General features: G+C 43.3%; 1 protein-coding gene across 1 annotated transcript in view; it reads left to right on the top strand.

Annotated features, from left to right (window-relative positions):
• LOC126251946 (corticotropin-releasing factor receptor 1-like) overlaps nt 1-27,747 on the top strand; it is a 418,931-nt gene that overhangs the window by 223,984 nt on the left and 167,200 nt on the right. Inside the window, exon 2 of the mRNA XM_049952707.1 lies at nt 3,066-3,284. Coding sequence (XP_049808664.1) covers nt 3,066-3,284 — 219 coding nt within the window. The remainder of the gene's footprint in view (nt 1-3,065; nt 3,285-27,747) is intronic.

Genomic DNA, 27,747 nt, shown 5'->3' with positions numbered 1-27,747 from the left:
AATCGTTATGTTCTTTAGATCTTCACTCTTTCAAGGAGTAAAGAACTTTTCTCATGCAATTTATTTCTACCGTGTCACATTTCTGAGGGCTGAGCATACCAAACTGCTTCTTATAAAATAGAAAATACACCTCGCTCTCGTATTTCCTTCGAATTATCATTATGGATTTTACTCTTGCGGAACCGTGAGTTTGTGTAGCCTATTGTCACTCTACGAGTAGGCATTTGCTTAAGCCATCTTGTTGAAGGCGGAAGTGTGTGAAGTAAAGTTCAGAAAAAAATCCTAAAATGAAGCAAAGTACTCATATAAAATTATAGTAGTTTGTGGCTCGATGTGGTGAGAAGGTATTTTTGGCTGATGGTAAAACACTGTATTGTAAACCATGCGACGTAAGGGTAACTGCAGAGAAGCCATTTAACGTTGCCTCTGTGAACAGAAAAATACAAACGTGGAGCACGACGGATTGAAAACGTATAAACACTGCAGCGAATGCTCCTAGGGGAATGTCACTAATCCCATTCACATTTCTGTGAAGAACGTGGTACAACTTTCCTTAGCGCTGGCATTCCCTTAAGGAAACTGAACTATCCAAAATTTCATGAATTCCTAGAAAAATTGGCAGATAAATCTCTTCTTGCATCTTTCACGACGTCAGCAAAAGCTACGAAAAGCAGTGCAGGGCTGCTAGTAAAAAAATGTAGGTATGAATTGGTGAAGTAACGGATAAATTATAAATGTCACTGTGGGAACTTTGGAAAAAGGCAGTCCACGCGAAAAGTTTCTAATAAACTGTGAACATTTGAAAAATTTAAATTTTACCAAAAGCAGTAAATTATTCGACAGATATGTGGGTGCCGAAAGATGAGAAGGTATTAAACCTGCAACGTACTGCTATTAGTAAAGGATGCTGCGCCTTATACGGTGAAAGCTGCGTATAAAATACTACAGAATACAGTAAAGTGGTACATGTCACTTGTTTAGCTCACGACTTACAAGGAATTCATAGTAAATTAGTTAATGATGACAAATTTATTCGTTGTGTCAGAAAGGTATTTTTCAAAGCCTCTTCTCGTTTTAGAGCATTTATGTTGTTAGCTCCAGACATTTCGTTAGCAGTATCTCCCATTTTGACAAAATAGGGGTCCTGGATTGATGCCTGTAACTTCAGCGTTGTGAAAAGCATAATTGATTCTATCGGTAGCAGTGAATCCGCTTCGGTTGACTAACGCAATAATTAATGTATAATTCACAAATTTCAGGCAAAATTTCGTACATAAAATCAAATTTTGGATTTATTTGCGCTGCCATAACTTGTTTGTAGCAATTAGAGGTGCCACTAGTGAAACAGCAGAACACGTGTAAAAACTGTGAATAAATTAAAAGCTGTTTTGATAAAGTGGGAAAAGAAATTTAAAAATAAACATAAGAAAGGAACGAAGATTGTCGTACACTCTGTTCCAGTTCAGTGATTCTGTAACATGAAAAGTCCTGTCTTAACCATTTAGATTTAGATTCAATTGATACTCTCCATTTTAAAAATGCCGCTCTTGTGCCACATGAAGCAGAAAAAGTTTTTCGAAGTACATGGATTTGTCGCCTGACAATAGGAAATCTTTTTTATTTGAAAATTTGCACAAGGTATACGTTGTGTATTGCAACTCTGAGCTGATAAAATTAAGTAAAGATGAGTAAGGGAAAAAGAGAAAAAATCGTAGAGTAACTATGTTCTGATAGTGTGCACTGATTTGTTTAGCTCACAACTCACAAGGGATTTGTGAATAAAAAGCATACATCAGATTTCATAGTTAAGCTTCTCTCTCGTGTGAATTATATTGTTAAATAAACAGTTTATTATCATAACTGACTTACTAATTTTTACATGTGTGCTCGCACTGCTTAGCAGCCTTACAAATGTATATAAAAGAAAATGACAACGACATATAAATGTGTTAGCATGTATAAAGCACACATAGCTTAAAGCCAAAACATGTAAGTAAACATGGTTGCATAGCTGCATTTTTCATTTTGTGTAATGGGAAAAATGTCAAAATACACGATTTTTGTAAAATATTTTATAAACATTTTGTATTTCAGCTGTACTTGATAATGGCCGAAGGCCGAAATTGCAATAGTCGACATAAAATGTTTAACAGTCACTGGCGTAAACACGATGTCTTTCAATAAATTTCACATGACTGTGAGTCGCAGTTATGAAATGTGTTAATTTATTGGCCTACCAGTTTCGGCGATTTACTACGCCATCTTCAGGCCCGTACCCGACGTGTATGAAGACTCCAACGTCGGTTCTGGTCAAAAGAGGGGCCACTTTCAAAGACTGGAATCTGTAGATTTCTTCTTGATACTGTGTTTAATTCAAACATCATCTGCCGACTCATCTCTTGTTGATGTTGATCGTTGTTGTCTTTATAAGCTTGATTTTACTAGCAATGAATGTATTGTACATAAAGTCTCTGTATGTCCGCCTTTTCAGAGATGGTTGCAGGATCTCGGCTGTTCTTATAGAATGTCAAATGAAACACCTTTCATCTGTCTGATTTCCAAACTGTTATTTTATTGAGCTACTAGTTTCGGCGATATATTACGCCATCTTGAGTCTGTAGATGATGGTTGAAGTGATCACTGTGTCAAATAGATATCTACAGACACCAGTCTGAGTGCTCGCCCCTATTTTGATCGGAACAGAGGTTGGAATCTTGCTACACGTCGGCCAGGGGGCCTGAAGATGGCTTGAAATATCGCCGTAACTTGTAGCACAATAAAATAACAATTGGAAATTAGATGATTCAAAGATGTTTGATTTGATATTCTATACGACAAACCGAGGTCCCGCAACTATCTCTGGAAAGACGTACATACAGAACCATAGGTTGTCGATGGTGAGCGATGATTCAAAGATGTTTGATTTGATATTCTATACGAAAAACCGAGGTCCCGCAACTATCTCTGGAAAGACGTACATACAGAGCCATTGGTTGTCGGTGGTGAGCGAGCTTTTGGTGTAGCAGCAGTGGCGTTAAGTCGTGTGTTGCTTGCTGGTCCGGCAGGTGGCGTGTGCTGCGGCGTTGCTGAGTTGCACACCTGGAGCGTGGGCTGGCCTCTGCCTGCTGAGGGAGCTGCCGCTGGAGCCGGCCGCCTTCTCCGTGCAGGCGTGCGGCCGCTGCTACAACTACTCTCTGCCACACGCCTTCCGGGGCCGTCGCTGGCCGCTCCTGGCGGTGCCCGGGGACCCGGGGACACTCGTCCTCCAGCGCGGAAACCTTACCGTGAGTTCTCACAGGATATACACCCAAATACTTTCTGGCAGCTCTGTGGGCTCGGCGCCATTGCTGACGTTGTCGAACGCCACCTGCAGTAAAAGCTATATTTTAAATAGCAAGATGAATATCGATTCCAACCTATTAGATAATCTACAGGATTAATTTCATCATGTCCATTCCACCACAGCTTCGTTACTATGTTTGCGTCACTAATGTTTAAGTGTCTGCGCTTGTACAGATTCTGTATCTTTAAAAAACAATGTCCTTCCGCAATGCATGCACATCTGAATGAACAGACACTGTGACTGACGATTACTGCCGTGGTAATCATTGCGAAATACACTCCTGGAAATGGAAAAAAGAACACATTGACACCGGTGTGTCAGACCCACCATACTTGCTCCGGACACTGCTAGAGGGCTGTACAAGCAATGATCACACGCACGGCACAGCGGACACACCAGGAACCGCGGTGTTGGCCGTCGAATGGCGCTAGCTGCGCAGCATTTGTGCACCGCCGCCGTCAGTGCCAGCCAGTTTGCCGTGGCATACGGAGCTCCATCGCAGTCTTTAACACTGGTAGCATGCCGCGACAGCGTGGACGTGAACCGTATGTGCAGTTGACGGACTTTGAGCGAGGGTGTATGGTGGGCAAGCGGGAGGCCGGGTGGACGTACCGCCGAATTGCTCAACACGTGGGGCGTGAGGTCTCCACAGTAAATCGATGTTGTCGCCAGTGGTCGGCGGAAGGTGCACGTGCCCGTCGACCTGGGACCGGACCGCAGCGACGCACGGATGCACGCCAAGACCGTAGGATCCTACGCAGTACCGTAGGGGACCGCACTGCCACTTCCCAGCAAATTAGGGACACTGTTGCTCCTGGGGTATCGGCGAGGACCATTCGCAACCGTCTCCATGAAGCTGGGCTACGGTCCCGCACACCGTTAGGCCGTCTTCCGCTCACGCCCCAACATCGTGCAGCCCGCCTCCAGTGGTGTCGCGACAGGCGTGAATGGAGGGACGAATGGAGACGTGTCGTCTTCAGAGATGAGAGTCGCTTCTGCCTTGGTGCCAATGATGGTCGTATGCGTGTTTGGCGCCGTGCAGGTGAGCGCCACAATCAGGACTGCATACGACCGAGGCACACAGGGCCAACACCCGGCATCATGGTGTGGGGAGCGATCTCCTACACTGGCCGTACACCACTGGTGATCGTCGAGGGGACACTGAATAGTGCACGGTACATCCAAACCGTCATCGAACCCATCGTTCTACCATTCCTAGACCGGCAAGGGAACTTGCTGTTCCAACAGGACAATGCACGTCCGCATGTATCCCGTGCCACCCAACGTGCTCTAGAAGGTGTAAGTCAACTACCCTGGCCAGCAAGATCTCCGGATCTGTCCCCCATTGAGCATGTTTGGGACTGGATGAAGCGTCGTCTCACGCGGTCTGCACGTCCAGCACGAACGTTGGTCCAACTGAGGCGCCAGGTGGAAATGGCATGGCAAGCCGTTCCACAGGACTACATCCAGCATCTCTACGATCGTCTCCATGGGAGAATAGCAGCCTGCATTGCTGCGAAAGGTGGATATACACTGTACTAGTGCCGACATTGTGCATGCTCTGTTGCCTGTGTCTATGTGCCTGTGGTTGTGTCAGTGTGATCATGTGATGTATCTGACCCCAGGAATGTGTCAATAAAGTTTCCCCTTCCTGGGACAATGAATTCACGGTGTTCTTATTTCAATTTCCAGGAGTGTATATTCGGATTCTGCGACTATGCAATGACATCAGCTGCTTGTGAATTCTGTGCCAGACCGGGACCCTAAATCGTATTTCTCGCTTTTCGCGAACGGCCGTCTTAATAACTTCGGCTATCCGAGCACGCCTCCAGGACCGATCCAGTCTTCCATATGACAACCCTTATCCTCGCACATTTCGTGATTCCTGCTTAGGTATATGTTATATCGTCAATTTAGGCCATAAAGGCATGCATTCATTTCTGCAGGACATGGTATTGTGAAGATACAGACACTTTATAAATACTGATATGGTACCATTAATGATGTATCCATTCCTGAATGGGCTAAATAGACGATATAGTATTCGTCTTCCTGTGCGGGGATCACTAATTGTGCGAGCATAAGAGTTGAGGCTATGTTACATGTGGAAGTTTGGATCGGTCCTGGAAGTATGCTCTGACAGCCTAAGTGGTTCAGGCGACGGCTCACAATAAGCGGGAAAACCGAGTTCGAGTCTCGGTCTGGTACAGAATGCTCGGGTAGCGCAAACAGCTGAGGCAGAATGCAAATCCGTTTTGTAGTTTTTATGTTTAGGTGATCTGAAGTCTATGTTAACCTCTCCATGCTACTTCATATCATGCAGCCCTCAACTCTGCATAACTACTACAACATACATCCATCTGAAACTGCCTACTGCAATCATGCCATCACCTGCTTCTCCAATTTTACCTGTCCCCTCCCAGTTCCCATAAGAATTCTATCCCCCTTCCCAATAACCACCCTTCCTTATATTACCAAACTGATTATTCCTTAATGCCGCAGGATGTGTCCTGTCAAACGATATATTTTCTTACTCAGGTTGTGCCATACATTTCTTTTCTCTTGAGTTTCATTCAGAGTGCCTTCAGTAGTCACCTGACGCATCCATATAATGTGTAGCATTCTTCTGTAGCGTAACATTTCAAAAGTTTCTGATTTATCCTTGTCTGAATTGTTTATCGTCCCCGTTTCACTTTCGTAGAAGGCTACTCTCCAGATAAATACCTACAGAAAAGACTTTCTAACGATTTAATTTATATTTAATGTCCGCAAATATCACATTTTCAGAAACATTCTTCTTGACGGTCCATATTTTATATCCTCTCTGTTTCGGTTGTTGTGAGTTCTTTTGTTGCTCAGACAGCAAAACTCATAGACTAATGTCTCATTTCCTAATATAATTTCTCAGCAGCGATTGGTTTCATTCAACTACATTCCACTGCTCTAGTTTTATTTTTCTTACTATCCATATTATAGCCATTCAAGGGACTACCCATTCTGTTAAACTCCACGTTCATGATTCTATGTGCCTGGTAGGATTACGATGTTACCGGTAAACCTCAATGTTCTTATTTCTTCACCCTATTATTCTGCATTTCACTCTCAAGGGATTGACAGACGGTGCACAACATAATTGTTGTTTATCTCTACAGCCCTGATCTATAGCCGCACGTGGGAGAACTAACACCTAACCCATTCCGTGAAAGCTCTGATTTCTCTTATTTTATTGCTATCGAATGGGAGGAAAAGAAAAACACTTTTTCAATGTCTGAAGTCCGGATTCGTTTACTCACCCGTGATATTTTCATCCATGATGCTTGGTGGTCGTCATTAAATCCTTTTTGGTAGGCACCCCATCCTGTGCAGAAATACTGCAGAGTTGTGTAAGCAGCTTGACAAATACATTTGTTGTACCTTTTGATTGTTCTGCCAAACAAACACAGCTTGCTGTTAATTTTCGCAACAACATTTTCCCTACTATCGTTCCAATTTAAGTTGTTACTAACAGTAATTCCTAGATATCTAGTAAACTCAAGGGCCACAAGATTTGTCGTTTAACTTGTAACATAAAGTAAACAGAGTTCTCTTGGTACTTATTTGTTCAGACTTTTCGCGACATCCAAGATCTGTCTCGCTCCCTTGGAGAGTGCCAGATCTATCTCCTTTTGTCTACGAGACAAGGTTCCCATCAATTACTGCGTACATGACTGTTCTGCCAGAAAATCACGAATCTAGTTGCGAAGCTGAGACGATGCTCCATTGGAAGTAGAATTTGGGGAACGGTGGCAAAAACCTTCCGGAAATCTAAGAAAACTGAATCAAATCGAGATCATCTGTCGGTAGCACTCATAATTAGATGTTCGTTTTTCGCGCACTTTTAGAGAGTGGAACGGTAGAGAAATAGCTTGAAGATGGTTCGATAACCTTCAGCCAGGAACTTAATTTTGAATTCCAGAGTAATTACGTAGATGGAGATTACTTCGTGCAAATGAAGCCAGTTGTGTTTAGCGAATCACTGCTGGCTATGTGTCAATAGCCCGTTTTATTCGAAGTATGAGGGGCATTCAGCAAGTGATGCAACACATTCTTGTTCTAAAGATAGGTTGGTTTTATTCAGGATTTCAATACACCACCCTTTTTGCTTCAATGGGACGGCGTTACGCCACGTTACTGGGAAGGCCCGTATGTCCGCGTGGAACCACTCTACTGGTGGACATCGAAGGCAACGTCTTGTTGCAGCAGTAACCTCCCCATCATCCACGTACTGTTTGCCGTAGAGTGCGTCCTTCATTGGGCCAAAAGGATATAAATGATAGAAGTCGGAAGGTGCGAGATCCGGCCTATAAGGTGCATTAGGAAGAACACCGCAGTGACGTTTTGTGAGCTCCTCTTGGGTAGACAGACTTGTGTGTGGCCTTGCGTTGTCATGGAGAAGAAGTTCTTTTGCATTTTTTAGTATTTTATCGATCTTCTTCAGCAACTGTCCATTGCTTAAAATCATTCCGACCTCCACCCGTGTTGTTTCTCGAGGACAAAATCACCTTGGGTTACTGGCTACTCTTCCTTCCTGTTTTTGCTGTCGACTCCACGCACTTACTGGTTGCTGTGATGCGCCACAAAAAATGGCTCTGAGCACTATGGGACTTAACGTCTGAGGTCATCAGTCCCCTAGAACTTGGAACTACCTAAACCTAGCTAACCTAAGGACATCACACACATCCATGCCCGAGGGATGTGCCACAGTCTCTAGCAACGCCAGACTGCGACTATTCTTCTCCAAAGCACGCAAAACAGCTTATCAGCCGAGTACAATTTTTATTTTGCCATTCTTCTAGTTGTCTCTACAAATAAACAAATACCGTCTGAATTCCTAAGTAACAATAGTTAATAAATATCGTGCCACTAAGGCAAGCTACAAAGTACAGGGTGCTCAAATGGTTCAAATAGCACTAAGCACTATGGGACTTAACATCTGAGGTCATCAGTCCCCTAGACATAGAACTACTTAAACCTAACTAACCTAAGGACATCACACACATCCATGCCCGAGGCAGGATTCGAACCTGCGACCGTAGCAGTCGCGTGGTTCTGGACTTAAGTTCCTTGAACCGCTCGACCACAGCGGCCGGCAATACAGGGTGCATCAAAAAGAATCATCCGATTTGGCACGTCTATATTTTTGAAACTAATAAATAAATATCATTAATTGGGTTTTTTGATGAACTCAAAAAGATTTTTTTTTCATATGTGTACAGTATGCCCCCATGAGATGCTCGGTGTATGTCAATGCGGTATTCAAAATGTTCCCACACCACAGGGCGCATGTCTTCAGTTACAGCTTCCACAGCTGCGATGTCTCAGTTCATTCATTGTTGCTGGTAACGGAGGAACATAAACAGAGTCTTTTACAAACCCCCACAAGAAAGAATCATATACAGTCAGGCCCGGTGACCTTGGAGGCAAGTAATGTAAGGGTGAATCATTTGGTCCATTGTGACCAACCCATCGTTCAGTAATCCTTTGATTTAAAAATTCCCGCACTTCCAGATGCCAGTGTGCCGGGGCCCCATCCTGTTGGTAAACGAAGTCGTTCGAATTAGTCTGCAACTGTGGGAAAAGAAAGTTCTCAAGCATAATGAGATACGTGCTTCCTGTACCAGTGTTCTCGGCAAGGAAAAGTGCACCATACACCTTTGCCCGATAAACCACACAAAACTCATTGAATTTACAACATGAGAGTCATGTTGTAAAACTTCATGCGGTTGTTCCGTACCCCCTCACATTATGACGGTTCACCTTTTCATTTAAATGGAATGTTGCCGCGTCACTAAACACTAAGCGTGGAAGAAAACTGTCATCCTCCAGATTACCAAGAACGAAATTACAGAACTCCACACGCTGCTGTCTATCACCTTCACGACGAGCTTGTAGCAGCTGAATTTCGTATGGTTTCCTGTGTAAACGTCGACGCAACACACGCCAGACGGAATCGGGGGCATGTTGAGCTGTCGAGCTGCACGGCGAACGGATTTCTGCGGACTCTTTGTGAAACTGTGACGGATGCGTTCGACGTCTGTGTCAGACACTCGGGGACGGCCCGGCGATTTGCATTTACTCAAACAGCCTGTTTCTCGGAATTGTTAATGCCATCGTCTAATGCTCTGTGTTGTAGGAGGATCCACACCATACCTAGTACGAAAGTCACGCTGAACAGTCATTAGTGACCGGCACTGCGCAAAACGTAGCACACAAAAACTTTCCGTTGTCCCGACACCATTTTTAATAGAAGTGAAGTGGGTGCACACTGCTGCTACCTAGTGGGAACCATGTAAAAGTCGAGAGTCTGCTAGTTCCTACAGTTCGTTGTTCACGCACATATCTGAAATAACATGATAGTTATTATTATTTTTTAAATCGGATGATTCTGTATGACACACACCGTACTTCTGGGCTAAAACAGTATATGATTACGTTGTTATTGTATGACGTTACTTGCTTACTTTATAAATAACCACTGCGGCATGAAGGGTTGGGGTTGGGTTTTTTGGGGAATGACACCAGACAGCGAGGTCATCGGTCTCATCGGATTAGGGAAGGATGGGGAAGGAATTCGGCCATGCCCTTTCAAAGGAACCATCCCGGCATTTGCCTGGAGCGATAAGGAAAATCACGGAAAACCTAAATCAGGATGGCCGGACGCGGGATTGAACCGTCGTCCTCCCAAATGCGAGTCCAGTGTCTAACCACTGCACTGCGGCATGAAGCTCCTAAAGGAGGGACACTACAAAATACTTTTGACCACTACTGTAAGAGCAGCTGTTCCACAGCAATGCCGATTTCTTAGGATAGAGAAATACCGCCACAGTCCCTATAAGATGCGTTCTGAGTCCAGGCAAAGCAGCATTCGTCAGAGCAGATCGAAGGAAGAAAATTCTGACATAGTGTTAATTATCTGCAGGAGCTTCTGTGGGAAGGTCCGTAACTAGCCTCGGTTGTAAAGGGCGACAGTACTCACATAGTACCAGGGAGAGAAAGCTGGCTGAAACCAGATATCAGCAGCAACGACATTCTAAACTCCGACTGGAATGTATGTCGCAAAGATATGTTGGACGCTCGTGGTGGAACCGTTTTTATGACAGTAAAAATATACGTTGATATATAGTTAAATGAGCACAGATTCAGAATCGGAATAATTTGGGTGAAGGTTAGTGTTAAAGTGGGATCAAACATGATCATCGGATGCTTTTATAGACCCCTGTCCCAGCGAAAGTGGTGGCGAAAGAACTAAGGGAAAACTCGGAGAATATTTCTCGGAAATGTCATGATCATGTTATAGTTTTGGGTGGAGATTTAGAGTTACTAGTTATAGACCAGAAGACTCAGGTGATTGGGACCGTCAGAAGGGTCAGGAAACCGTGTGAAATAGTCGTAAGTCTGTGATCAGAAAATTACCTTGAGCCATTAATCAGAGAAACGACTCTTACAGGTAATATTTTATACCTGTTGGTGACAAACAGAACAGAAATTTTCGACTCAACGCAGAACAGGGAATCAGTGTCCATAAAGCCTTTACAGCATCACTGAATGCGGCTGTAAATAGGAATAAAAAGGAAGTTACGAAGATCGTTCTGTTTATGTAGAGCGATTTGAAACAGAATTAAGATTTTCTGACGGACCAACACGAAAATTTCATCTCCAATACTAACAGTGTTGAGCAGATGTGGACAAAGCTGAAGAGCATTTTACAATACGCGAAGAAAAGTTGTGAGGTATGGAAAAGACAACAGGTAGTTCGGCAATTGTATTACGAAGCTGCTACGAAAGCACAGTCAGCTTCACTGCGAATTGAAACGAAGCGAGAAACTAATAGACAAGCAAAAACCAGACGAAGTCAAAATTAGCATCATCCTGAAGCGTTCAACGAATTCGAAATAAATTCATTCTACCGAATTGACAGAAATTTTTAAGGAGTTTTGGTCTTATGTTACCAAACAGATTGAAGCCAGACACTCTGTGACTTAAATGGCCTTGAAACGGAGGGCGACACACAAAAGGCCACAATACTAAACGTCTATTTCCATAATTCTTTCACAGACGCAGATTACACTGTAGTTCCTCCTGTAAATCGTTGCACGAACAACAAAATGGTTGATATCGAAATAAGTGACAATGGGATAGAAAAGCAACTGACGAAAGTCCACGTGACCTGACGCGATACCAGTTCCATTCTACACAGAGTATGCAAAAGAATTTGCCCCCGCTTCTAGCAGCTGTGAACTGCAGATCTCTAGAGGATCGAAGGGTTCCTAATGGTTGAAAAAAAAAAAAAACCGCACACATATCATTTCCGTTTTCAAGAAGGGTCGTCGAGCAGATGCGTGAAACTATAGGCCCGTGTTTCTTACGTCGGTCTTTTGTAGAATTTTGGATCACGTTTAATGTTCGCGTATTATGACATCGCTGTAAATTTCCTCTGTATAAATCCATATGAGTTCCGAAAACAACGATTATGAGAAGACCAGCTCGCTCCATTAGTTCACGAAACCGAGAAAGCTTCAGGTAGATGCCATGTTCCTTGACTTCCTGGAGGCATCGCATGCTGTTCCGCATTGCCGCTTAATAAATAAAATACGAGCGTATGGGATATCAGACGAAGTGTGTGACTCGTTTGAAGACTTACTAGCACAAACAGCATCATGTAATTATCATTGGAGGCAAGTCTTCAGGTGTAAAAGTAACGCAAGGCATGTCCAAATACAGTGTCATAGGATGAATATTTTTAATAATATGTCGGTACACATGAGCCAGCATGCGGTACCCGTGTGTTCCAAAACGAAGCGGGAAAATCTAAGATTCTTCTCGGTCTCATATCTCGGCTTCTATGGGTGTCAGAAAGGTATGTTTAAGTGTTATGAACAGCTCTTGGCGTAGGGGTCATTTGTATACCCACCAGAAGAATCGTCTTTCTGTAGCTATCCTACAGTATAGGGTTAAAATTTGAGATTGAATATTGTACAGTACTTCCAGCTTCGGCAAATGGAGAAAATCGATTGGTTCTTTTTGCATTTGACGTGGCCTATGGTGTGCTTTAAGGGGATTATGGAGGCACCATTCAGTTCATGGGCCGCTCCTGAGGAAAACCCAACAAACCGTTTTTCTCCTTTTTTGCCGTCAGCAACGGATATCTAAAAACCTAGCCGTAGCAAAATGCTCAAACGTTAACGGTTCATTCTCTAGACGTTATCTAGAAGTACTATCTTCCTAATTTCAAAAATATTTGTCCGTTATCGAGAAACACCCGAAAACATTGTTGTTGGGTATCAAAACCGATCCGCAGATTCCAAAACTGCTGAGCACAGCAAACGGGCGTAATTTTTACGATACATAGATCCCGATCTGGAACAACCATGGAAATTTTAATGATATCTTTATCCGTTTCCGATATACATAGGCTCAAAGCACCTCCGTTACCGTGTGATGAGTTCTGGGAAACACATTTTCTAGGAGTGATTACATGCCAAATTTTTGTGCGCGTAAAAAATGATCTGCGGTATAACATTAGTTTTGTGTTATTTCATATCCACATAAGTAAACTATCAAAATTTTACAGAGCCATAAAGTTTTTCATGAGAGTGATTTTCCCTGTCGTGGCAGACAAGAGAAAGGAACCAACGGAGAAATGCTCCTCTCGGAGCACAGAAAGGGCGAATGTGTTACTGTCTATTTAAAAACATAGTGTGGTACCAGCTACCTCATTCTGCCTTCCTCAGCATTTTTAAAAATTTTCCCAAAAATATTGGCATGCGAACATATTCACGCTTTTGTATGTCGAGAGAGGAGCCGCGTGGGTTAGCTGCGCGGTCTAGGGCGCCTTGTCACGGTCCGTGCGGCTCCGCCTATCGGAGGTTCGAGTCCTCCCTCGGACATGCATATGTGTGTTGTCCTTAGCGTAAGTTAGTTTAAGTTAGATTAAGTGGTTTGTAAGCCTAGGGACCGATGATTTCAGCAGTTTGGTCCTATAGGAACTTACCACAAAAAAAGGAGAGAGTTGCAAAGGGAAAAAAAGACAGCAGACAGTGGTTGAGGTATAGAAAAAGTGAAGGAGACAATGGCGGTGCGTGATAGAGAGAAGGACACAGTGGCAGCGGAACATTGTTGGGAGTGACAGAACAGTGCTAGAAAAAGCGTGAGAAGCTCAGTGGGGAGAGGAATAAAGAGAAGGAAGTGGAATCGAGTAAGAGCCAGTGATAATGAGACACGGTAGCTGTGCCAGTCACAAAGAGGAAGAGAGAGATAGCGACTGATAGAAGAGACATAGCGACAGATAGAAGAGACAGTAGCAGTGGGAAGGAATGAATAAGATAACAACCGTAAGAGAGAGCAAGAGGGAGACAATGACAATGAGAAGAATAGTAGGACAGAACGGAGACCGTGACTGTGAGACAGCAGACTGTGACCGAGTGAGAGAAATGAGTTGGGCTGAATGAGTAAGTGAGAAAGAGCTAGTGCGAGTGGATGGGTGGGAGTGACTTACAGCGCTGGACTGGTGGGTGTCAGTGAGCTATACTTAGAGAAGCTTGTGATAATGTGAGCTGAGCTGCACTTAAAAAAAAAGAGCGCGAATATGTTCTCATGCCAAAATTTTTGGGAGAATTTGTGAAGGTGCCGAGGATGATTGACTGAAAAGTGGAGTACCACCTGCCCCATTCTGAGTTTTTTTAAACAGGAGCACATTCACCTCTTTTTGTGCCCCAATAGGAGCAGTTTTCAGCTGGTATAAATGACGCAGAGACAACGCCGGAAGTTTCAATTAGCGAATGATGCTGTTGTATACAGAGAAGCCGCAGCGTTAGAAAATTGTAATGAAGTGCAGCAAGACGATTCTTGCAGAGAGTGGAAATTGGCCTTCAGTATAAACGAATGTAGGGTATTGCGAATACATAGACTAAAACACCCATATCTGTATGAATACACGATCGCAGAACAATCACTGGAGACAATTACTTCCATAAAATATCTAAGACTATACGTACAGAGCGATTTGAAGTGGAACGAGAGCATAAAGTTAATCGCGGATAAGGCAGATGTCAGAATGTTATTCAGTGGTAGAATACTCAGGAAAGGTAGTCCAACAACAAACGAAGGAACTTACAAAACACTCTTTCGACCAATACTTCAGTGTTGCTCGTCAGTCAGGGATACGTACCAGGCAGGCTTGATAGAGGAAATAGAGAAGATCCAAAGTTACACTTTTGTATAGCAAGAGCGAATGTTCCACGGAGTTGCTCAGACAATTCCAGTGGCAAACGCTGCAAGAAGGCGTTCTGCATCGCGATTACTGTTAAAGTTCCGAGAGCATACGTCCCTAGAAGAGTCAATGGATAGATCGCTTTCTCCTACGTATAAATAGTCTTAGGATAGAAACCGACCTGGCTCACGCCGGTCTGAACTCAGATCATGTAAGAATTTAAAGGTCGAACAGACCTAATCATTGGGCTCCTGCATCCAAAATTTTTCTTAAACCAACATCGATGTCGCAATCTGTTTTGTCGATACGAGCTCTCGAAAAGGCCATGAAGATAAAATTAGTGAGATTCAAACTTACGTGGAGACTTTCCAGCGATCGTTCTTCCAGAGAACCATTCGTGACCCGAACACGAAAGGGGGTGAGTGGCTGTGGTGCACAAAGTACCCTCCGCCGTACACCGTAAGGTGGCTTGCGGAGTGTAGATATAGATGAAGATGTAGAAGTGAGCCCATCTCGTCCATACTTTCCTTTGCTCCATATTCCATACTCTCCGCATTGGTAGGGCCCTTGATAAATTATTTCTTCGGACGCCAGACTATGGAAAAGCAATGTCATCTTTCCATATTTTCTCTTGAAAATGTGTGTGTGTGTGTGTGTGTGTGTGTGTGTCTGTGCATGGGTAAGCGTGCATGCGTGTGCGCGAGAGACAATTTCAGCTATGTTTACACTGCGAATGGCATAAATAAACTCATTTGCTATTCTCTTTTAAATGTGACTGTTTAGTGACTGCGGAAGGAAGGAGATGACCTGTGCCTTATGAGTCACCGTAAATAGGAAATTCACGATCACCAAAGTACAGGACAAAAAGGGACTGATGACTCTGTAGGTTGGTCCCTTTATACCCCAAACCAGCTAATCAAACAAACAGGAGCACAAGGCTCGTCTCCTGTAAGTAGGTAAAGAAGTTTAGACTGCTTGTGCAAGGAAGAGGTCACATTGGAGCAGTTTAAACACAGAGCAACGTCTCACGGAAATTTATTCCTTCCCGGCTTCCAATTTCTCGTCTCCTCCTCTCGGATGGTTACTTTGAAAGGGCACCGCCGATTTCCTTCCCTATCCTATAAAATCTGAAAAAGAAAATTCTAGGGCTCAAACTAGATGTAGTGGGGGTCAGTGAAATAGAAACACTAGGATTTCTGGTCAGACAAGTATAGGGTAGTATCGGCAGCAGCAGAAAATGGTATAACGAGAGTAGGATTCGTTATGAGAGAGGTATTGTCAACAGTTTAACGATAGGGATGTTCTCATCAGAATCGACAGCTAACCAACGCAGATAACAACAGTACAGATATACGTGTCGACGTCGCAAGCAGAAGATGAAGAGATAGAAAGTGATAATACTGAACGGATAATTCAGTACGTAAAGGGAGATGAAATTCTAAAAAGAATTAGAAGAAAGGGTTACGGAAGGATCTGGGCTTGGTAGGAAGAATGAGAGAGGAGGAAGTCAAATTGGGTTCCGCTGTAAATTTCAGCTAGTAATAGCGAATAATCTATTCAGGCATCACAATAGGAGGTGGAAGTACGCTTGGAGAAGGCCGGGAGAAACGGGAAGATTTCAGTTAGATTATTACATCATGGTCAGACAGAGATTCCTAAATCAGATATTTGATTGTAAGTTGTACACAGGTAGTCTCAGGTCACAGTTTAGTAATGATGAAGAGTAGCCTTAAGTTTACGAGACAAGTCAGGAAGAATCTATGTGCAAAGAAATGGGATACAGAAATGCTACGGAATAAAAAAAAAAAGTATACTTGAAGCTCTATGGGGCTATCGATACTGCGATGATGAATAGTTCAGTAGGAAGTTCGTTTCAAGAGGAATGGACGTCTCTAAAAAGAGCAATCACAGACGTTGGAAAGAAAAACGTAGGTATAAGGAAGGTGGCAGAAGAAAAACCTCGGCTGATCGACGAAATTCAGAAATATAGAAATAAAAGTCATTTAGGGATGAAGTAAATAGGAAGTGCAGGGAAGCTAAGGCGAAATGGCTGCATAATAACTGTGAAAAAATCGAAAAAAATAGCTATCGGAATGACAGATTCAGCATCTAAATCTTCTGTGAGATTAAAAGCATTAAGAGTGCAGTGGGAAGTCCGCCGTTAAATGCAGAGGAGAGAGCGGATACAGGAGTCGGCAGAGACAGTACAAAAAAAGCGGGAGGGATAGATAAAATTCCATCGGAATTTCAAACATCATTGGGTGGAGTGGCAACAAAATGACTATTCATGTTGGTGTAGAATGTATGAGACTGGTGATATACCATCTGACTTTCGCGGAAGCATCATACATACATTTCTGAAGATAGCAGGAGCCGACAAGTGCGAGAACTATCTCACAATCAGCTTAATAGCTCATGCATCCAAGTTTCTGACAAGAATAATATACAGAAAAATGGGAAAGAAAACTGATGGTTTGTTAGATGACAATCAGTTTGGACTTGGAGAGGTAAGCACAGCAGAGAGGTAGTTCTGACGTTGTGATTGATAATGGAAGCAATACTGAAGAAATTTCAGGACACGTTCATAGAATTTTTCGACTTGGATTAAGCGTTCGACAATGTAAGGTGGTGCCAGATGTTCGAAATTCTGAGAAAAATAGGAGTAAGCTACAGGAAAAGGTGGGTAATATATAATACGTACAAGAACCAAGAAGAACATTTAGACTGGAACACTAAGAACGAAAGGGTGTAAGACAGGGATGTAGTCTTTCGCCCTCACCGTTCAATCTATACGTCGAAGAAGCAATGACAGAAATAAAACGAAGGTGCAAGAGTAGAATTAAAATTCAGTGTTAGAGGATATCAATAATAAGATTGCCGGCCGAAGTGGCCGTGCGGTTAAAGGCGCTGCAGTCTGGAACCGCAAGACCGCTACGGTCGCAGGTTCGAATCCTGCCTCGGGCATGGATGTTTGTGGTGTCCTTAGGTTAGTTAGGTTTAACTAGTTCTAAGTTCTGGGGGACTAATAACCTCAGCAGTTGAGTCCCATAGTGCTCAGAGCCATTTGAGCCAATAATAAGATTCGCTGATGGTGATGGTATCCTCAGTGAAAGTGGAGAAGAATTACAGGATCTGTTGAATGGAATGAGGAATGTAATGGGCACAGAATATGGACTGAGAATAAATCGAAGAAAGACAAAAGTAATGACAAGTAGCAAAAATGAAAACAGCGAGAAACTTAACATCAGATTTGATGATCACTAAGTAGATGAAGTTAAGGAATTCTGATACTTAGGCAGCAAAATAGCCCATGATTGACGGATGAAGGAGGACATAAAAAGCAGACCAGCATTGGCAAAAAGGGCTTTCCTATCGAAGAGAAGTCTATTAATATCAAACGTATCCCTTAATTTCAGGAAGAAATTTCGGAAAATGTACTTTCTGAGTACAGCATTCTATGGTAGGGAAACACATATTAGGGGAAAACCGGAACAGAAGAAAATCTAAGCATTTGAGATATGGTGATACAGAAGAATGTTGAACGTTGACTGGACTGATAAGACAAGGAATTAGAAGGTTCTGCGCAGAATTGGCGAGGAAAGCAGTATAGGGAGAATACGGACAAGAACAATGAACACTGTTATACGACATCTGTTAAGACTTCAGGGAATAACTTGCATGGTACTAGAGAGGGCTGTAGAAGATAAAAATTGTAAAGAAAGATAGAGATTGGGATACATTCATCAAATAATTCAGAATGTAGGTTGCAAGTAGCACGCTGATATGAAAATTAGCGCAAGAAATGGTGAAACATTCCGATTTTGGACTCGTCCCTAATCCGTTCGACTTTTTCTCCTCCTCATCTCTGCGTTATCATAATGGGAAAGAGTACTTTTGATGGTATTCAAGACTCTCCCGCAAATACTTATGTCCTCTCTTGTATGGATTATTTCCCATTACGTCCACTGAGTGTCCGCGCAGTAGCCTAAAACCCATGTGGTAACCTCAGGGCTGCTTCCAGGGGCGAAAAGTGTATCAAATTATTTCATTTACGTTGTGTCATGTATATTACGATGTGTCGTATTTCGATGCTGGCTGATCGGCAGCTAAAGCTTATACCGGAGGCTTGCTCTTGAAGATGCAGCTTACACGCACGCACTTCCGCTGGCGTTAATCCTGCCATCTTCCGTTCTGTTTGACTTTCGCACCTTTAACCACTTAGCGCTACATAGTGTAAACTTCACTTTCATGTTTCTGGAAGTATCCTGAAAATTTACTGATAATCCACGAACTCGGTTTATTTAGTTTCATGAATTTAACATGAAGCAGGCGAACGACTAAACAGACGAAAGATGAGTAAGTGCCTAATTAAACTGGAGTGTTTGCTGTTCAGGGGAAACTCAAGTCTTTCTATTTCACAGCAGCATCAAAGAACTCGCATCGCGTGATAACTTCAGTTTGTGTGCTAACAGGGAGGAATTTTCTTCAGTATTTTATTGCCTGTGAAACGTAAGCTTACTGAACTGCTGACATTCACATATTTCTGAAACAGTTTGCATTTCTGCGAAGGTATTTGTTAATTCGGAAACACAGCGCACTCTTTCGTTGACATTATCAGAATCATACTTCATGTATTAGTGTATCACTTAAGTAAGCGTTAACCCATAGCCTCCTTGATGCAACCTTGAAACATTTTCCGATTGAAACGATATTTAAAAATAGTACGATTTGATACTTTTAAACATTATTATGTATGTAGCATCAAATTTAGCATAACATGATTAAACTGATGTTAACAACGAAAGATCAATTCGGACATACTAACCGCATTCCTTCATTCACTAATGTGTTATTATTGGTGTTTGTTTTACCTGAATTGGTTTTTATCGCCAGTAACTTGTCAAAATTTTTGGTGAATTTATGAATTTTCTGCATAATGATTACTTTCCATTATGGACCAGATTATTTCTCCATACGTCCATTTTTCCAGAGATGGTTGCAGGACTCTGCTGTCCAGTAAAGAATGCCAAATGAAACATCTTTCAGCTGTCTAATATCCAAACTGTTATTTTATTGGGCTACCAGTATCGGCGATTTACTACGCCATCTTCAGGGCCCCTGATCGACGTGTAGGATCATTCCAACCTCGGTTCCGCTCAAAATAGGACTCGGCATTCAAACACTGGTATCCGCAGATTTCTGCTTGATACCAGTCTTTGAATGCTGTCCCCTATTTTGACGGAACCGAGATTGGAATATTCCTACACGTCGGTCAAGGGCCTGAAGATGGCCCAGTAAATCGCTGAAACTGGTAGCCCAATAAAATAACAGTTTGGATAATAGACGGTTGAAAGCTGCCTCATTTGACAAAGTTTCTTTCGGTTTACACTATAAAATCGGTTTTACAAACCTACACTGATCATGCAAAACATTTAGACCATTGCCCACGGTAAGAGTACAAGCTGCATGGTTGCGGAGAAGAGACGAATGAGGAATCACACTATCAGAGATATGATTGGTAGGTGGGGAAATGCTTCGACATAAGAAACATCCACATAGGGCAGATTTTTTATGACCCAACGCCTTGGAACGAGCATTTCGAAAGTGGCGAAGCTGTTCGGCTATTCGCGTGAAACACTCGTGAGCAGGCAGGGCAATGAAGATAAAACAGGCGACAAGATATTTTTTGGACAGCACGACTCATCACAGAGATTGGAGGTGTGCCCGCCCTCTCATGAAAGAAAGGCGGTGATCTGCTGTATATCTGACGACAGCGTACAATATTTTCTGCTCCACGCAGGTTTCGGATCACACCGCCCGGTGCACATCGTCCAACATGGCATTCAGCAGCATGCCCGAGGCAGGGTTCGAACCTGCGACTGTAGCGGTCGCGCGGTTCCAGATTGAAGCGCCTAGAACCGCACGGCCACAGGGACGGACCCAGTCCCTGAGCTGAGAAAATATCCGACCCAGTCGGGAATCGGACCCAGGCCGTTAGGTATGACATTCCGTCGCGCTGACCAGGTATCAGGGGCGGACTGCGGTAAACCGGCCGCTCGTGATTAGTGGGAAATCCGGGTTCGAGTCCTGGCCCGGCAAAACTTTTCACTGTCGTCATTCCGCTATGCAGCTGATGGTTGTCCATATTAGCAACTTCGAATATGTTTTATCCATTTCATAACAGCTGTAGTTGCCGCAGCGCCTGTTCCTCCGGACATGCATGCATGTCTGAAGGATCATTGCATGGGAATACGTAACAACACAAGCACTGCAACATCGTATATACGAACTGAGCGAGTGTCGGCGGTGCATTGGCTTTTGTACGTGTCGGCGGTAGGATTTCCATCCGCTGTGGTATTTCGCGGAAACAAAGTTGGTTGACAGCACTCTCAGAGAGAGCTGGTAACACTGTCGGCGAATGGATATGACGCGCTGATGGACGTGTTGCAGAAGCAGAAGACGGTCCAAGGTGGCAAGCGGCATCTGGAGGCGGCTGCCCTGAACTGAGGCCTCACCTGGCGAGTGATTTGCTTGTGTGGCGGCGCCTCTAGTCGTACTGCTGCGTTTGAAATCTAACAAGGAAAACTCTCCATCGCACCCCCCTCATATTTAGTGGTAAGATGGGCCAATGGATAGCCCGTCAAAAACTGAACACAGGTCAAGCATGAAAACAGGAAGAAGGTGCACTGTACTGTGAAAAAAGAAGCAAAATACAAACAGTGAACGGTCTAACAACAAGAAGTGCAGCAAAGAGCAGCCTGAAAAACGCGTCTTGGGGATGTAGCAATTTTTTTTTCTCTCCAGAACGTTAGGAACAGTCCGTCCGGTTAATGAAATATTTCTTCTCTTTCTGTAGTCTTGGCAGTTCTCATGCTAATGATGAGGTCCCATACTCCGAGGACGTAGGGAACGACGCTGGAGACCCGCACCGCCGTACTACATCTACATCTACATCTACATCTACATGATTGATCTGCAATTCACATTTAGGTGCTTGGCAGAGGGTTCATCGAACCACAATCATATTATCTCTCTACCATTCCACTCCCGAACAGCACGCGGGAAAAACGAACACCTAAACATTTCTGTTCGAGCTCTGATTTCTCTTATTTTATTTTGATGGCCATTCCTACCTATGTAGGTTGGGCCCAACAAAATATTTTCGCATTCGGAAGAGAAAGTTGGTGACTGAAATTTCGTAAATAGATCTCGCCGCGACGAAAAACGTCTTTGCTTTAATGACTTCCATCCCAATTCGCGTTTCATATCTGTCACACTCTGTCCCCTATTACGTGATAATACAAAACGAGCTGCCCTTTTTTGCACCCTTTCGATGTCCTCCGTCAATGCCACCTGGTAAGGATCCCACACCGCGCAGCAATATTCTAACAGAGGACGAACGAGTGTAGTGTAAGCTGTCTCTTTTGTGGACTTGTTGCATCTTCTAAGTGTCCTGCCAATGAAACGCAACCTTTGGCTCGCCTTCCCCACAGTATTATCTATGTGGTCTTTCCAACTGAATTTGTTCGTAATTTTAACACCCAGGTACTTAGTTGAATTGACAGTCTTGAGAATTGTAATATTTATCGAGTAATCGAATTCCAACGGATTTCTTTTCGTTATTTAGTGTCAACTGCCACCTGCCACACCATACAGCAACCTTCTCTAAATCTAGGCAAGGTCCTAGTGGAGGTGGTTTGCTATTGTCTTCCCCCGACCGTAATGGGGATGAATGATGATGATGATGATGATGATGAAGACGACACAATAACACCCAGTCATTTCGAGGCAAGAAAAATCCCTGACCCCGCCGAGAATCGAACCCGGGACCCCGGGCTCGGGAAGCGAGAACACTACTGGCAGACCACGAGCTGAGGACTACTCATGCTACATATTGGTTATAAGTAAGAGTAAAAGTCATGTGGTAAGAATACGTTACCGTCGTAAGTAAATGTGATGAATAGTAAGATACCCTATAGACGTCTCAAAGATGTGCAACAACAGATAAACGGGTATGAACCATGTTACAACAAAGGAATTCAAGAGTCAAGGCTTCCAAATCGGAATGCAACTTCAAAAACGTTAAAAGACACATGTTTTGACAGAGCACAGAGGAACTGTGATTGTGATACTTTTGCGTTCACTTGTTGCAGCTTATGTGAGAAACTATTATGTTTCCATCGTTTCCTTCGGAGCGATCAGATTCACATTCATACACACATTCATACAAACACCCAAATCGGGCAAAGAGTCATACTCACACACTTACAGATAGTACAAATTTGGTGCGTCGATAAGAGATTCCTATCATATGCCGTGTACGGAATTCCAGAAGTGTTTTCCGGTGGAGGATTCGGTTTGCTAGTCAGCTTGTCATCAAACGTCTGCGGTTCCCATTCGAAAGCCATCACTTCATTTCGGCTATTAATAGAGTAGTTGTGCAGAATCAACTGTCATTATAGGTCCCTACCTTACACCTCGCTATTGCAAACGGACGTTACTCTACGACATAGACGCAAATTTGAAAAATCTAACAGTGGAAAAAAAACTTGTATGAGCCCGCATCTCGTGGTCGTGCGGTAGCGTTCTCGCTTCCCACGCCCGGGTTCCCGGGTTAGATTCCCGGCGGGGTCAGGGATTTTCTCTGCCTCGTGATGGCTGGGTGTTGTGTGATGTCCTTAGGTTAGTTAGGTTTAAGTAGTTCTAAGTTCTAGGGGACTGATGACCATAGCTGTTAAGTCCCTTAATGCTCAGAGCCATTTGAACCATTTTTTGAACTTGTATGAGAGAGGTTTGAACACAGTTCGGCCGTATAGGAGTGCAACACCGGAACCACTTAACCACCAATGCATTTTTCGTCAGGGCTGCTCCACTAGACTCATGCCAGCACTCTGGGCAGGCCAGTCCATTTCAGGAATGTTACTGAGCACAAATCATTGCCCCACAGATGCTGCTTTATGGCAGGGTGCATTGTCAAGCTGATATAAACAATCATCTTCTCCGAACTGTTGCTCTACTGTACGCACTAAATAGCAGCGTAAAATCATATTCTTCCACATTATGATTTTCTTGAGCGTAAGAAGAGGACCCAATCCTTTAGGACTACACGTGATGGCAGGTAACTTCCTCCAGGCATCCGCCAAACCTAAACTTTTCCATCGGATTGCCACACAGTATATGGCGATCCATCACTCGTTTCCAGTCAGCCACTCTCCGCTGCATGCTGTTGATAAAATATCGATATATAATTTTTTTCCAAAAGACGTCTATAAATATCGGCGGTACTCTTTGCACGAAAGTATCGATGTATCGACATCGAAATGGCAATATCCAGTCCCGATATTTTTTATTTTCTATTATATTTTTCTCGAAATTTTCGACAAATAGTTGAAGCTGTTCTTTTGAAATTGTAGAAGAACATAATTTTACTTTCACTGTGTGAAGTAGCGTTACTACTTTTTGAGCTTTAATCACGCCCAATCTTTCTCTTTGACATTGTGAAGCAAGTATAGATGGCACAAAGAAGAAGTCCGATTGCCCACGGAGATGGCGGTCTGACTGGAATAACAAGATATTCGATGTGAAGAAATAACACAATCAGTTGCTCAAAAAAACAATTTTTAACGCACCTAGTGTGCTATTTCTTCACATCGCCATTCATCAAAAACTGTTCCTGAAACTCACGAACAATAATTTAAATTAAATGATTGGTCTTTGTGGTGGGCGGAGACGTGTGAGGCGAAATGCTGACGTAATCGGCGCTTGGCGCTACCAACAGAAATTGCAACGTTTTACTTCACCGCGCAATTTTCATAGAACAACTGCTAGGTTCTTGGCGTTGGCAGAAACGAGTCGATATGATGTGTTCCGGAAAAATTCGATATCTGACGAAACCGAGCGACGAACTCATTGGACACCTTTTGCTGTGCCACTTACCTGCAGTTACCACTGTTAGCAAAGTGGTTATCGCCATGCGTGAACTTGCGTTGTTTAGCTTTCAATTCTTCTTCTAAGGGGGATAAGCGGGCTGCTAGTTTGTTGATGTACAGAATATCTGATAATAAATCAATACTTAAATATACAGCTCTGAAACTGGCAGTGTATTTACAATTTGCATGCGATATTTTTCTTTGACAGTATGTCGATATTTCTTCCGTCGATATATCGATGAAATTTTCACCTGTGTCGAGAGCCAATAACAATATTTCCTAAAGTGTCGATGTGTCGCATTCCCAGTATTTTTAAAAATATCAAGTGTCCTACTTAACACTGACCTCAGAAATGTATGGCTTACGAGGACCTCTGCTCGACCATTGCACCCCACTATTTGTAACACCCTACGCGCAGTCACTACGCCAGCTGTACTGCTGGCGAAAGTTTGGAACTCACGAGTGATTCCTTCCGTAGATTTCACGCTCTTTTTACTAAGCTCGACTGTCCCTGTCCGTCGGTACTTGAGATCTATGGTCTTGAGGTTTCCACTTCGCACTCACATCACCGTCGGCTTGGGCAAGTTTAGAAGGCTTGAGATGTGTTGGATGGATCTATTAATCAGGTGAAGTCTAAGAAGTAATCCACGTTCGCTATTACTGAGCTCTCACTGCTTTTCTTTTGACAACACGGTACTCCGCTCCTCCTTTCACACGGGCTAACCGGCCGCGGTGGCCGTGCGGTTCTAGGCGCTTCAGTCCGGAACCGCGGGACTGCTACGGTCGCAGGTTCGAATCCTACCTCGGGCATGGATGTGTGTGATGTCCTTAGGTTAGTTAGGTTTAAGTAGTTCTATGTTCTAGGGGACTGATGACCTAAGATGTTAAGTCCCATAGTGCTCAGAGCCATTTTCACACGGGCTATTCCGCCTTTCTTAACTTCTGGCGGTCGATTCCGCATTATAAATGTGTGTCCGGACATTTTTTGATGGGCTAGTGTAAGACGTAATCTACATACAGGATGTTTCCCTAAGAGCGTGCAAAATTTCAACACGACATAGAGGATGCTCCTCTGAACAATTTGAGGTACGGAACCTAGAGACGGAGAAACCTGCTTAAGGAGATAATAGGAATAAAATCACATTATTATATACTTTATTATTTCATTAGTTAACAGCAAGTACCATCATTGACACACTGAACGTACCATTTATACTGTATCTTACAAAATGTGCTGAAACTGACGGCCATGAACCTCAATGCAAGCATGAAATCGGCGAGGAAGATTCTGACGCACCCTGACAGATGTCCCTGGTGTGCTTCGAATCACATCATAGGCAGCTACAATTGTGGCATCTAATTTCATCTCCGTATCCACTGGGGTGTCATACACAAGTGAAGTTAGATATCCCCGTAGGAAATATTCATGGGGATCTGGGTCAAGTGACCTCACAGGCCATAGAATAGTACCTCCCCTTCCAACCGAGCGACCAGGAAACACTGTACTGGTACTGCTCCATCGTACAGTACTGTACGTCTCTGAATAGCACTGATTAATGGGTCGGTCGTTGATTCATAGCACGTTCTGTAACCAGACAATGTAAATACGATCAAACAGTCACCTTATGGACAAGTAAAGTAAACAAAACCTCAGTCATAACTTCCTGGTAATCAATCTCGTCCTTGTTTCTTGCGAGAAATAAAGAATGTACATATAAACAAACAGCGCAGTACGTGTAAACTTGTACGCATTTTGGTTGTCAATAAGGTGGAAAACAGCACTGCTAGACAAAGCGGTAGACAAGTTTACGTCCATATCTCCTTAAACTAGCTTCTCCGACACCAGGTTCCCTACCTCAAATTGTTCAGTGGAGCATTCTGTAAGACCTGTTACATTTTTGCACGCTCTTACGGAAACACCCTGTGTAAGCACCGGCAAAAACTTATCTCTCACTTTATATGATTTCTAGCTGTTGAATTATAATGGTGATCACGAATAAAGTTTAGGGTTTAATTGGAACAAAAATATGGTTAAGCCGCACATTCTCTCAGGGAGCTTAGGACAAGTTTGACAAAAAAAGTGTGTTTAAACTTGCTCCGTGTTTGACTAAATATACCCCTCATGAACTGATATACCTCCATAATAATTTCGCACGTCTCATTACTTCCAGATGAGAACATAGTACCTATATGGAAAAGGATAAACAACGGAAACAAAAATATTGATACAAACGGAAAATTTTTGAGAAAATTTGCTGGAGTCTTTAGTTTCACTTTCAACAAAATCGCAGAGGACAAAGTGGATTCCACTAAAATGGCAGAATCATATCTGCTGAACGAAGGACTGTAATGATGATGGCAGTAGCTATAAACGGTGCCGCTGACAGTAATTGGCCTTCCACGGTGTGACCTTGAATGAATTTCGTTCTTGGAAATCCTGTGGAAAGTGAGGTGAGAATGAATGATACACGGAATGCTTCCAAAATCTGTCGAGCATTTTGGCCATAATGTTCGACGTTCACCTGCAAGGTCCTGACTATTACTATTCGACAAACACAACGCCAGACTATCAGTTGGGGTCCTTGACCGTTTCAAAGACAATACCGCTTCAGTTCTTGTCGTTTCTTCCTGCGATGTAATTGTTACAGTCGGTATAAAAAGTATACAACGCAGATTTCACCGTGTCAGCGAAAATGGAAGCACCACTATTCCCAGGTCTTGGAAAGATTGGGATGTGGGCCCAACTGTCGCAGTCAGTTCAGTTACTAAAATGGTTGATCTGAATCAGAAGAAACTGCACATGATAGGGTGACGTGGATAAGATGATGCATGTCACTGTGAAGAGCACAGGTAGTTCCAGTATTGAAGAAGAGTCGTCGAGCAGATGCGCAAAACTATAGGCCTATATCTCTGACATCGATCTGTTGTAGAATTTTAGAACATGTTTTTTGATCGCGTATCATGTCATTTCTGGAAACCCGGAATCAACATGGATTCCGGAAACAGCGATCGTGTGAGACCCAACTCGCTTTATTTGTTCATGAGACCCAGATACAGGCTCCCAGGTAGATGCCATTTTCCTTGACTTCCGGAAGGCGTTCGATACGGTTCCGCACAGTCGCCTGATAAACAAAGCAAGAGCCTACGGAATATCAGACCAGCTGTGTGGCTGGATTGAAGAGTTTTTAGCAAACAGAACACAGCATGTTGTTCTCAATGGAGAGACG

This window comes from Schistocerca nitens, chromosome 4 (assembly GCF_023898315.1).
Source record: "Schistocerca nitens isolate TAMUIC-IGC-003100 chromosome 4, iqSchNite1.1, whole genome shotgun sequence".
NCBI classification, from domain to species: Eukaryota; Metazoa; Arthropoda; class Insecta; order Orthoptera; family Acrididae; genus Schistocerca; species Schistocerca nitens.
The sequence above is the reverse complement of the archived record's forward strand: the minus strand, read 5'-3'. Positions and strand labels throughout refer to the sequence as shown.